This window comes from Perca fluviatilis, chromosome 7 (genome assembly GCF_010015445.1).
Source record: "Perca fluviatilis chromosome 7, GENO_Pfluv_1.0, whole genome shotgun sequence".
NCBI classification, from domain to species: Eukaryota; Metazoa; Chordata; class Actinopteri; order Perciformes; family Percidae; genus Perca; species Perca fluviatilis.
This window is the reverse complement of record NC_053118.1, coordinates 2060854-2074582: the sequence shown is the minus strand read 5'-3', so window position 1 is coordinate 2074582 and position 13729 is coordinate 2060854. Positions and strand designations below refer to the sequence as shown.

Below are 13729 nucleotides of genomic sequence, written 5' to 3'. Positions count from 1 at the left end.
TGGGGTTTATTGTGAAGGGTATAGACACAGAAGAGCCAGCGTTATGGCAACAGTTTTTCTTCGACCTTTATCGTTCGGTTGTTTAGTTTAATTCACAGTTTATTAATATCCAATATGCAACGCTTTCCAAACTGCTCCAAATTCCAAACCCTAAGTTCATTGGGTACCCAGGAAACCAAGTGTGAGGTAGATTGGATGAACGGTTCAGGAGATATTTCAAAGACACACACACACACACACACACACACACACACACACACATACAGAGATTTCCTGATTTATTAAAGAGATGACCATACCTCATCTTTTATATGCTTTAATAAGAGCAATTTCATTAGGACCGTTTCTTAATTCACTTCATTATTGAATTGTAAAATTCAGTATAAGCGAATAACATTTAAATGCCCATTTGCCTGTTCATCACAGGATGTTAAATGCAGAGATATGCTCCTCACTAAGGTCTCAGGACAAAGAATTGACCCGGGTCCCAGCAGTCAGACAGCAGTATCTCTCTGACACCTGAAATGACTTCTCCCAGTCTTGGGCAGAGCCTCAACCCTCAGTCCTCTTTAGCTCCATACTCCATTGGGAATCTTAGCACCACCTTCAGATTCAATATTTTTCACTCTTTCTAATTAGCTTGGATTTTTAAGACTCTTAATCAAATTGAAAGCGCTCTCCATCTCTCTGCTCTGTGCATCCACTTGGCAAAACAGGTTGCATACATAGCTTTCCACCAGAACAAATACTCACAGTGAGTTGATATTTGTCTCATAAGCTATCTGTGTCTTCTCTTTTCTGCGTTTTTTTGTTTTTGATGTAATGGAAGCATGACATCTGCAGCAAGAGATAGGGTTATAGTTCTTCCTCCCTAACCCTTCAGCTTGAAAGAGGAGAAAATAAAAAAAAAAAAGTTAAAAGAAATGTCCCAGAAACCTCCATCCTGTAATATCATTCTAGCCACTTGCCCCGCCTGTATTTCTCAAGGCTGTGTGTCCACTGGTGCTACTACAGAAGTTGTAATCAGAGCCTCATCTTTCAAAGCTCTCCCTGGTGCACTTTAGATTGAGGTCAGTTAAGGCTGCGTGGCACTGCAATCTGAATCCCCAGTTAAACACATTAGAGATCTGCCCTGCTCCCTCCTACAGATGCGGCTACTGTATGATAAGATAGCAGCATGCTAACTTTGTTTGAACAAAATGTGAGTTGTCTGCCGATTTGAACTTAGGGACCTATCAAAGAGCTTTAAAAAATTGTTCTCAAAAAATTAAGATGGAAGAGAGGTGTGAATAATCGTTGAAATATTAGCCTTTTTATCAGACAAATACTCTGCTCTGATTGTGTTTGCATAATACAAACCTGCACCTTTGAACCAAAGCATGGAAAAATCCACAACTGTATTACGGTTGCATAAGAGGTGAGTATTCGGGTCCCAGGAAATGATTCAGCTTTTCTTGTAAGCCACCCAGATCTTGATGAATCCCGTCTTGTGATCAATTTAGGTGAACATATGGCATTTTCCAGATTTCCAGGTTACATTTGATTTATTCCATGAAAGTGTTTTAACTTGTATGTCGTGTTAGCCCAGGTGGTCTTTGTTTCAGGCGAGGTGGCACGCCTCCACTGTAAAACACTGCAAGACACCCAGATACTGTTCTCAAATGTTTGAGATGTTGGATAGCCAGTATTATATGGAAGTGGCATTAGGGGTAGAGTTTTCTCAAAATGAAGAAGGCCACATTTTCCATAAAACTAATTTCTTTCTATCGCTGATAGTGTTGATTCCTGCCAGGGCAGTATTTATAATATATATTGAGGGGGGGGATACATCCTTAGACAAAGAAAAAAGAAGGAACAAATATATGCTCTTGAATGTCAAAACTGAGAATTTTGCTTGTGTGGAGGTGGTCAAATCATTAATGATCCTTTATGTATTATTACTTGAGCTGCATCTTTCTTTCTCCACAGGGATCTTAGAGTGGCACATGATGACCAACTTTTGAGTTTGAGCAGTATGTGAGAGAGTGTGTGTGTGTGTGTGTGTGTGTGTGTGTGTGTGTGTGTGTGTGTGTGTGTGTGTGTGTGTGTGTGTGTTGCTGTTACTGTCTGTTGTTGTCTGTGCTGTCCTCACTGGTCCCTCTCGCTGTCCTCTCTGGTGTATGTGCGCCCTCCCCCCCCCTCACCTTACAGGAGATTTGGATGGCCATTGGTGGGACCATGCGTCTTGGCATAGCAGCGAGGCCTCCCCAATGTCTTTGGTGAGACATGTGGAGCCCTGCCTTGACCCTCCCCCCCCCCATCCCTTATTCCCCATCTCTCTCTCCCTCTCTCTGTCTCTCTCCCCTCCCCCCCATGCCCCTTTGTCCCAGTCTTTTTGTCATTTCATGTTTCCTTCGTTTTATTTACACCTTTGCATGTTGTTTTTTCTGTTTTTCTTTCTGTTTTTTATCCCACACCTGTAGGGGACAGTCAAAGGGGAAAAAGAAAAACTATTGAACAGACATTTATGTCCGAGCCGACACACACCTTATCTGAGAGGCAAAAGAAAATGGTACGCTTTGGGGGACACTCATTTGAAGAGGACTTGGCATGGTGTGAACCGCAGGTTAAAGACTCGGGAGTTGATACGTGCAGTAGCACTACCCTAAACGAGGAGCATAGCCATAGTGAGAAGGTACTAAGACAATCTAGCCTGCATTTTGTTATTATTATTTATGACCTACCCATCCAGTCTTTGTTTGCTCTCTGTCACTCAGTGTAAATAGGTGAGATGTTTGTTCTTTGGATTTTATTTGACGTTGTATAAATTGATTTCTCTTGCGATTTCGTTCCTTTTTTGTTTTTTCGGTTCCTTTTGGCTCCACCTTTGCTCGGTGTTGCCGTAAAAAAAATAAAAAAATAAAAAAAGTCTTTTGGGGGCACCCTCTTTGCTTGCTACTTGTACTTGCTGTTTTGCTCCCCAAACAGAACACACCTTACAGTAGTTGTACAAGAAGAGCATTGACACACAACCTCTCTGTTTGTCATGGCACACAGGAATGTGGGTCTCTCCTAGTTGCATGCTCGTTCTCCTCCGTATGTTGTGTTCTTGCTCTGCAGCGATCCTGTTTAGTTCAGTAGGAACACCTTTACTTTACTCAGGCCTGCCCCTCTCACTCTGCTGCCCTAACATCACAGCACCCAGTCCAGACAGAACCCGCCCCCCTGACCAACTTTCCTCTCACTTCTCTAGCTAAACCTAAATGATTGTAAGCACACAAAACAGGCAAGACTGGATTTGCTTTGCACAAAAATGAAAACATATGTTTTTCTTTTTTTCCTTTCACTGCGCGTCTGTGATTTCACCTTCTCTGTGTCTCATGGCTTACTGCGTGCGCTCTATTCTTCATCCTTTTTAAACTTTAAACTGGCACCTCATGGTCTACTTCATTTGTTCCTGTATCATAAATGACCTTTTCCCTCCCTCCCTTTTTTTTTCGCTCTCTGCTTTCCCCTCACTACTCCACTTGATGGCGGTTGTGTGTTTGTGTGTAGTGAAGCACCGGAGTGACACTCCGGTCTTCCTACTCCAGTTTGAAGAGCTGGTTTGAGGAGTGTTGGGGCTGCTTGCTTTACTCTGCATGGGGGGCGCTGCATGAAGCTCACTCCACCCTCACACTGGCGGGTTCACACAAGCTCTTGGAATAACACCTATCACTATCGTGTTAGGTGTTATTTTTCATCAATAGCTTTGTACACGGTTAGGCTTAGGAATGTAATATTTCATCTTTTAGAATTTAAATCACTGAGCATGTTGCTATCCAAAAAATGAAACTGTATTGATGAGGCAACAGAGTTTGTGTGAACTTTCTTCCCTGAGTGAATAAATACTTTCCCCATGCCCCCCCCACCCCACACTCTTTTCACTACTTTGGACAGTTGTCTGCTTTGGTCTTAAGTGATCAAATTGAAGTGGATGAGTTTTTAAACAACAGGTGTGTTGTTACTCTGACATTGTAGCACCCGGTGACGTGGCAGCCGTCCAAAGATGGGGATCGCCTAATAGGGCGTATTTTACTCAACAAGCGCATGAAAGATGGAAGTGTGCCTCGAGACTCAGGAGCTCTGCTTGGTCTGAAGGTGAGCTTCTGATGATTCTGTCTGTGTGTGTCTGAAGGTACGATGCAAACATACACAGACACACGCACACGCACACGCACACACTTCAAACTGTGGCGCTGCACCATCAAGCTTTCTATTGTAGCATCATCATTACACTTCCAAAATAACGGTTTCAAATATGCACATTTAGCATACTTTACACAAAATATGTTGGTAACAGACTTCATGGGATAACATCACACTCTTGAAGTTTGACAGGTACAGGTAATTGCCAGTGTTGGTTGTACATTTATGTTAACATACATAACATTTTTTCCAGCTGTGAATTCTACTATTTTGTGGCCTCTTCTTTTGCGTGTGGCTCACTGATTCTCTCCTTGGCTTCCAATTATTGATTACATCATATTGCTACTCAGTATTAATATTCATTAAAGACTTGATGATGTTCCTGATGAATATTAATGAGCAGCATTTGTTATTGAGCTGTATAATTTTCTGAACCCACTCACACTGAACTACGTTAATGAACTGCATTCAGCAGCTCAGAAGAAAACTCGTCCTGGCGGTGTTGTCACTGCCTGAATTTAACAATTGAATTGTTATTTGCTTTGCACAGTTATTGCAACTTTATGTCCCCTAGGTATTTACATTCTATGGGTGCGTTCCGATCGCCTAGTAGTTCCCTGCAAAGTGGACTGCACAGGGTATTCAGCCATGTTGAGTAAGATTCCTAAGCGTAGGTATGAAAGTAAATCTGTTTCATCGGATTTTGAAATTAAAGAAGCCATTGAAACAATAATTGTGAATTGAAATATTAAATCTAATGTGAATATATTTACATGTTATTGTTTATTTACAAGTATGTTAAAGAGAGAGGTATCTCTTTGCCCTGTCAGACGTTGCTCTCCCTCTCCTCTGACTGCTGCTCTGAATCTAGAATCCATTGCTTTTCCCTGGGTTCCCGGATGTCAACGCTGAATTTTATACATTCATACATTTTGCAGCTGAATTTGGCCTATTGAATTTGAGCCAGTTGAAAATATATTAGTAGAATTTAACATTGTTTTTTGCATCTGCATTTGGTATACAGATTTTTTTAATGTTGAATTTTTGATTCTGCATTTAGAAAAATAAAAGGTAAAAATGACTTGTTGAAAATTTGAAGGGTTAATTCAGAGGCAAAACATTTAGATACATAATTTCAATGCATAATATTAAGTGCTAGACATTCAGTAGCTTTTTAATTTCAAAATCTGATGAAACAGATTTACTTCCATACGTAGGGAGCACACATGCTCAGTTCAAAGGAAACCGTGAACTGTGCAGGGAAAAACTGAACAACGGTTCATCGCTTAGTCGTAAGTTGACAAGCAAGATTACCCATCAGTCATTGCGCCTCCCTGGAACGACAATGTACACCTTGTAAATTAATCAAATTACATGTATTCATGTTACATACATTTCAATAGAATATGTTTTGTAATGGTATCAGTTTTTGTTTCAATATTTTTGTTCTGTAGTGTAAAATTTACACAGTAGCAGCAGCGTATCCAAGCTGTTTACGTTGCTAGGGTAACGCACTCAGGAAGTGATATCTGCGTTGGTGACGTTGCAGGGTGTTCCAAATGCAGGAATTTTGTCGAGGGAAGTTCCCTTAACCGACATTCCCTGGAACAGGGAGCAGGAAGATGGGAGTACTCTTTATGTACACTGTGGAACAGAACACAGCTTTAGCTTGCTGTGTGTATTTCTCTTATGCTTTAAGTGCTGTATAGCTCACGTCTATACATCATATTCTTACTTCACATGATTTAACCTTTCAGTCAGTTGTCATTGCAGTGTAGTCACCAAATTGCCAAAGAATATATATTTCTGTTGTGGTGGATGCTTTGGTTTCCCCTTCCCCTTTCGCTGTTGATTGACACGGTAAAAAAAGAAAAGTGAAGCTGAGCTGCCAAGTCCAGAGGAGCATGGTAGGCCATGAAGAGAGCAGAGAACAGAGAGTGGCAAGACGGGGGAGAATCATTACTGATTGAATGAGCCTCCTGAAATGGCATGTTTGTGTCTGTTCAGTGCCTCTGTGCGTTTCTGTCCGCTCAGCAGACCGACAACCAACTCGACAGTCCAGCCAGTCAGTCCAACAGTCAGGCTCGCCCTCTCTGTCCATCTCTCTCGCTCTCTCTCTCTCTCTCTCACTATCTCTCTCTCTCTCTCTCTCTCTCTCTCTCTTTTCCTCTGCGAGCCTCCTTCTCTGGCTCCTGCCTGTTACATAAAGCCATTTCATTTAGCAGACTTCCCTAAGCTCCTTTGTATGTTGGCATTCAGCTGCCATTAAGGGGGATTTTTATTAGGATGATGCCCATGTAAGCTGAGCGGAGTGGAGTACAGCAGCTCAGGACTGTACAGTACAGCTCTAGCCCACGGGCCTGCACTGCTACAGAACCACAGAGCAGCACCAGAGTGTGTCCCTGGGGAAGAAAGCATAGTCCTGGGCTTTTTGTTTTTTTTAACAAACAGAGATGCACTTTTACCATTGACCCTCACCTTAATGCTTTTATTGAGGATTCATACCTTGCAGGCAAACTCTAAAGCCATGACATCAACAGGACACTTTGATGAAAAGTATCTTTTTCTTCTGTGCGTGCTACATCTTCATAGGTTTTGTCATGAAGAGTTAGCATGGCACATTAAGGCTGCAGTTATAATAACACTGACAGTTCAAGTCGAGTTTACACATGTAATTCAGTGCTGATCCAGTCCCCTCTATGCTTTTACAGGTGGTGGGAGGCAAGATGACAGAATCTGGTAGACTTTGTGCTTTTATCACTAAAGTGAGAAAAGGAAGTCTAGCAGACACTGTTGGACACCTCAGACCAGGTATTCAAAACACACACACACAAACTTGTATACAAAAACTCAATTAGTGGATTTGGTAGTATTCAATAATGATGTGTATTCATGGAATATTAACATATCCTTTGTGACATCATCTCTGGTGTTTTTGCAGGTGACCAGGTGCTGGAGTGGAATGGGAAGCTTTTACAAGGAGCCACATTTAAAGAAGTTTACAATATCATTCTAGATTCTAAGCCTGAGCCGCAGGTGGAGCTGGTGGTCTCGCGGCCTATAGGGTGAGAGCTCACAATCCCTGTCGCGCACACACACACACACACACACACACACACACACACACACACACACACACACACACACACACACACACACACACACACGTATGGTGCGTCCGTCGAGTTAGGGGGGTGGTTACCGAGCAGTCAGGGGCATTGGATGACCGTAGGGCTGGGCAATATATCGATATTATATCGACATCGATACATGAGGCCAGATATCGTCTTACATTTTTGGATATCGTAATATTGTGATATGACACATGTTGTCTTTTCCTGGTTTTAAAGGCTGCATTACAGTAAAGTGATGCACTTTTCTGAACCTACCAGACTGTTGTAGCTGTGTTATTATTTGCCTTTACCCACGTAGTCCTTGTATCTACATTATTGATGATTATTTCTCAAAATTCTTTCTCATTGTGTTACTGTAATATTTTGTGAAAGCACCAATAGTCAACCATACAATACCACCGCAATATCGACATTGATGTATTGTATAAAAATATCATGGTATTTGATTTTTTTCCCCATATCACCCAGCTCTAGATGACTGTAACTGAGGTGTTCAAGCACAAGCCAAGGACAAAATAATTACAAAATTCAATTTGTGTCACTTCTTGGAACAACACAGCAGCACAGAGTAGTTTATTGCTTTTGTTAAATTATGTTTTAGATCTGATATTTTGCTTTTGTTAAATTATGTTTTAGATCTTTTGTTTTGAATCAGTAATGAGTAACGTCAGGACTGGGTCCTGTCCACAGTGTCTGCCCGCCTCTTACCAATTGAATGCTGGGATAGCTTCCAGGCCCTTGTGACCATGAAAAGAAGTAATCAGTTGGAGAGGATGAATGTATATAAGTCAAATTAAATGTTATTATTCTGCCAAGTGCTTAGTGCTAGGATGACATATACAGGTTTAAATGTTGTTGTTTTTTTGTTTTTTTTAAGCAGTGTGCAGTAGAGGTGCAGTCAAATGTGTGGCTTTTTTCAGGAATTTTTAATAATTCCTTACAGTAGACATGAATGATGAATGAACAACGTGCATGTCACAAACTAAAACCAATTAAAGCAGAAAAGATGCATCGGGTTGTGACTGCATCACTTTTATTGATATTTTTTTTTCTCTAAAGCAATTCTAGTTCTTATGTTAGTAGGCTTATTTAGGCTGCGTCACTGCCTGCATTACTCTGCTTTGGGGGGACAGCGGCACCTTTGCTTTGCCAATTCCTCTATCTGACCTGCTTTGTGCTGCTGAGGGAGTTGCTGGGTGAATGAAGACTAATGCGGTGCTTACGGTCATTAGAGCACAGTGCAGTCAGCATTAGCTCAAATTGATCCTTTCCATCCCCTCCCTCTCTCCTGTCTCACACACTCACGCTCTTTCTCTTCTTCTTTTTTCCAGAGATATTCCAAGGATACCAGACAGCACACATGCACAACTGGAATCAAGTGAGTCTTGTCAAAATCTTTAGCCTATTACATTACCCCATTTTATCCTATTAATCAGCCTAGAAACATCAAGTGAAGGAAATGTCTATTAGAGTTGTGTCTGTCACTCTGCCTCTCTGTATTTCTCGCGGCACGCTTTCTTGCCCTCTTTCTGTCTCTCTTCTTGTCTATGTCTTTCTGTCTTCCTTGCAACCATCCCCCCTCTCTCATTTTATTTTCTTGATGTTACTAAAACCAACATCACCACTAAATAGTCTGACTGTGTCGTCTCTGCGCTGTCAGGTTCGAGTTCTTTTGAGTCTCAGAAGATGGATCGCCCGTCCATCTCCGTCACGTCCCCCATGAGTCCCAGCATGCTGAGGGACGCCCCCCAGTACCTGTCAGGACAACTCTCAGTAAGTGACCTCAGCATGACATACAGAAAAGGGCGTAACTTTGGGTTATTATTATAACCGGGGTCTTTGGGTCGTCCCCCAGGAAATTTTGACCATCAAACGCTTTATTTCCTGCATTCTGGTGAATTCTTCTGCAACAATTTGTGCCTTTTCTGCATGCAAATGTCTTTATTTATGTAAATATTATTATTAATGAATCAATCTCCCTTATTGTTCAAACCTTTCTGCAGATTCAAAACATTACACGTATTTCCGGATGTTTTATTAGGAATTACTGTATGTTCATCTTAACAACAAATATCTGCTTTCCACAGCATTTAAACTCTTTGACTTCATTATCTCTCCCCCCCCGACGACATATGAAATCGTCTGGAGGGATGTCATTGTTAGAGTGCTTTGACCACTGTTGAAACCGTATGAGTAAAATGAGTTATTTTTGGAATATGCTTCTATACTCACATTGGGCATTTATATTGGGCTACCAGGCACAGCTTCTCTCACTCTGGCTGCTCAGCTGGCCCTTTACCAACCCAGCACAGGATTGTAGATCAGGTTACTGTGTGTGTTGTCTATTATCCTGTGTAAAAACCCTCATGGGGTAAATGGGTAAAGGGCTGCATTAAAGCGAGAGATAAATCAGCTCTCAAATTCAGGGTCCAGCTGGGAAATAGCTTTAGCGTAACACTTCCAGGACTAAAATGTCTTTTCTCACGACATCGATATTTATGAGAAATACTTGAGTTTGACTGACATTGGGTTTAAAATGGAACCATTTTCAAATATATATATATATATATATATATATTGGTGATTTCGAAAATCAGGAAAATTAAAACCAAGAAGTAATTTCAATACATTGATACCTTTAACACTGTGTCAGCCAATACAAAAACAAAAAAAACACAGAATTCTTCACACGCCAGATGCTTCTTATGTTCTACATGAAGCAACTGACGAGCTGATGAGTAGAACAGTTCAGTTCAGTCAATAAACCTTGTAAAGCGGTGTAAAGTGTGACTGTATTTCCCTGTAGAGGATCCCAACAGCGGGATGTAACGGTCTGACTGCAGCTGCAGAAAAACAACACAGACGGTGCGTTCGCTTAAAACTCGCCAGACTTGTGGTGCATTCAAAGTTATTGTAAAATACCCTTTTCCCATCTGGTGCTTATTTTTGTTGTTTACCAGCAATTTACTGGTGAAATAAGTTATTGTTATTACATTATTAATCATTTAATTTTGACTATATGGCCTTAGCAATAAACAAGCCGTTCTTTAATGTCGCCAACTGTTTTGTGCTCCTTTTTTTATATTTTATATACATTATAAATATATTATATACATTTCAGTTCAGGCACCGGTTCAGGCACCGGCACCGTTTTAAAAGTATCGTTTTAGCCCCGGTATCGGCAAAAACCCAAATGATACCCAACCCTACCGATGAGTAATTCTACACAGTAAAGAGCTGTCAGTATGATCACTTTTTGGAGCCGTCTTTAAAAAAAAATTTGGGACAACAAGGGTTTAACATCACGTGACACAAACTTTAAAGCAGAGCAGAAAAAGAGAGATGGTGGTAAGGCATTGATGATTACAAAGGGCCTATGCAGAGAAGAGCAAAGAAGCTCAGGCACAAGTAGTCAGAACGGCAGAGTAACAAGGATATACGTTAAAATGAAAATAAGAATGAACCCACTGGCCTAAATTGCCCATCTGAAACTACAAACTTCTGTTGTTGTTAAGAGTGTATTGTGAGTTTCTGTTGTTGTTTTGTTGGGGTTTTGGTTTCATTGCATTTTCTTTTCTTTTCCTTTTTTTTTTGCTGTTTAATTTTTGCTTATCCAGAGCCAAAGCCTTAGTAGAAGAACAACGCCTTTTACCCCTAGGGTCCAGGTAATTGGCCCTGTCTGAAGGGCACAATCTCTATTTGGTCTTTGCTCATTGACTGTTGACTGGCCTTTTTCTGTTTGTTTCCATACTCTGGAAAATGCATTTGCGGGGAAATGGCAGCTTCAAGTTTCCCTCAGTGCAGTGCATTGTGCCATTTTCTTCAATTTGATTTCTTGGTATCACTGTTATGATGAGAGTTGTTACTCATTTTAACCCGTTCACCTCATTATTCCTAGGTTATGCATGCTCAACTAATCTGAACAAAACACATACACATTTAAAAGAGACACTCTTCCATTGCCTGCTCTGACACCAGTATTTGACCCAACCTTGTGTCATACATTTTGGGTCTTTGGCAATGCAGGAGGGTGTCTCCCTGAACTTTCTCAGGACAAAGGACTTGGGTTATCTTGTGCTTCAGTGTGATATGAATCCAGGCCTGGATATCTCTAACCCTAGACACATCTCCAGGAGAACTACTCCATGTGCGTGTTGAAGTTGTGTTAATTAGCAGCTTATGGTTGATGGGTCTGCAGTTTCATGTTGCAGTGAAAAGATACCAAGTTCACCGTCCTGTGTTGGAAAACCAAATTGCATTTTCCCTTCCAGATGAGTGTTTAAGCAAATTGTACCTCCCCAAATAGCTAATTCCAAACCGAGCAAAGCTCTGAAGGCTCTCCTTTGCTCTGAGGGTCTCTTTTAATCTGTCATCTATACTATCAGCCTGCTGTTTCTGTGGTTTCGTTTAATGACACGCTTTGTGTGAATCTGTAGTTCTTGATTCAGTTAGCTTGAAGGTTAACACTCCTTCTTTGGCATTTGGATATTTAACTGGCTGACACTGTAACAGTATGTTGTTTTGTACCCTCAACAAGCTTTAAATTGATCTGATGCGAGAATATTGTTTGTATGCACATTATGCATTGAGCATTTAGATGTGAGTTTTCAAATTTAGTGGGGTCTAAACATTGAATGGAGGTAAATAAGTAGGTTTTTGTGTGTGTGTGTGTGTGTGTGTGTGTGTGTGTGTGTGTGTGTGCGTGCGTGCGTGCGTGCTTGCGTGCGTGCATGCGAGTGTTTATGTATATACTCTTGGAAAAGCGTGTATGTTTCCGTTCATTCATTATTAGATGGACACATTGAGTAGTTTGCGATTGAACCACATGTACTATCACTAATAATCTTTAAGATTCTAAGGTGAATCTTTTCAGAAAGACTTCACAGACAGCACAGTATATTTACATTTTATATAGTATTTTGGTGGGCTACAAGTGTAGAGATTATTTGGTACAATTTGTTTACCCATAAACCCTCTGCTCTCTGTTTTTGCCTACATGAAGTCTATTGACTTGTCCTGAATGCTCTTTCTTGCGTTTGCTGCATGTATAGCTGGTAGTTTTAAACGGCGCAGACCCTTTCCATAATCATATTTTTAGAGAAGTATGGACAAGAGCTTAGAAGTTTTATTTCTCATTTCATCTACTTTCTGTAAGGCCTCAGTTGGAGTTTTTTCTTCTTCTAAGTGTCTTCTTTTGGAGTCCATACTTCCCTTTTAGTGTGAACTGTCTTTCGATTCCTCTCGCAACAGCATGATTGATTTCTCCATATCAATGCCCATTGAATATCTGAGAGAACATTATTAGAGTCAACATCTTCACTTGTACAGTAGATGGTATCACTGTTCATTTTAGAGCTTGTTGCCTTTAGCATATCTATTCAATTGACATTCAGGCCAAATGCATTTAGTTTGCATTTAATAAGCTTTATTCATCCCTGCAGGGGACGTTTTTAATGACAAACATAAACGCATAGATTTTAACAACACTTTATGTAAAAGAAGAAAGCACACATGCATAGCACCCTGCACAAAAACACATCTTTTCGTTCAACATAATTACTAAAATATCACTCAGCTTTTAATATTGAAATTTTGACATTTTTAGCATTATCATACCATATTAACATTGATACAGTGAGTCCATGTTTTAATGAGCACTTGAGCTCTGATAAATTGCGCCACCAAGCATGTAACGTGACATCATCTTAGCAGGTAGACATTATTCCTCCTTTCCCCTGAAGGGTAAATACAGGAGAAGACTCTATGCCGTAGTCAAAAACTCGGTCGGAATGACGCTGCATTTACACTGCTACAATTTGGTTTTTAAGCGCAATAATAATCTAAGAACTAATCTCTGTTTAAACTAACATGCCCAAACCGCAGGGTAAACAGGAGGCAGCATGTAGACTCCGCCTGCTGCTGGTAGTTGCCATGGTAACGTTGATAGCTAAGTGTCAGAGAATGAGACGTCATGACCCATAAGACCCAATCAGGCGGCGAAACATTGGCTTCATTGTTGGTGTTGCCATAGATGGATGGATAGATAGATAGATAGATAGATAGATAGATAGATAGATAGATAGAGAGAGAGAGAGAGAGAGAGAGATAGATAGATAGATTTTTATTTTATTGTCCACTGTGGCTGTTGAGACTGAAACACAACCCCTGAGATTCCAAACCAAAATGGGGTCAGAAGTGTTTTCAAATGTCTCCGGTTTAGGGGCTCTGAAACGCCAGAGCAGGGGGAATGCGAGGTGTAAACGTAGCAAAAGATATTCGTTTTTATACCAAAACGTAGCAATGTAAATGTAGCCTGAGATTTGCACTAAAAGAAGTCACAAATGCACATGTAATATGTTTATTTCTAATTTGATGAAGTTGTCTTCTCCTGCATTAGTCCCTCTGTGTGCTTCTATTCCCGTTGGCCC

At 40.7% G+C, this 13729-nt stretch overlaps 1 protein-coding gene across 50 annotated transcripts in view; it reads left to right on the top strand.

Annotated features, from left to right (window-relative positions):
* rims2a (regulating synaptic membrane exocytosis 2a) overlaps window positions 1-13729 on the top strand; it is a 188833-nt gene that overhangs the window by 96654 nt on the left and 78450 nt on the right. For 32 of the 50 annotated variants that reach the window (XM_039807126.1, XM_039807129.1, XM_039807128.1 and 29 more), the window contains 7 exons: window positions 2463-2674; window positions 4000-4119; window positions 6879-6978; window positions 7109-7232; window positions 8633-8679; window positions 8962-9074; window positions 10919-10966. In XM_039807126.1, coding sequence (XP_039663060.1) covers window positions 2463-2674; window positions 4000-4119; window positions 6879-6978; window positions 7109-7232; window positions 8633-8679; window positions 8962-9074; window positions 10919-10966 — 764 coding nt within the window. Of the gene's footprint in view, window positions 1-2190; window positions 2259-2462; window positions 2675-3999; window positions 4120-6878; window positions 6979-7108; window positions 7233-8632; window positions 8680-8961; window positions 9075-10918; window positions 10967-13729 lie in introns of all 50 variants that reach the window. The other 18 variants (XM_039807131.1, XM_039807149.1, XM_039807148.1 and 15 more) reach the window with 3 other exon arrangements.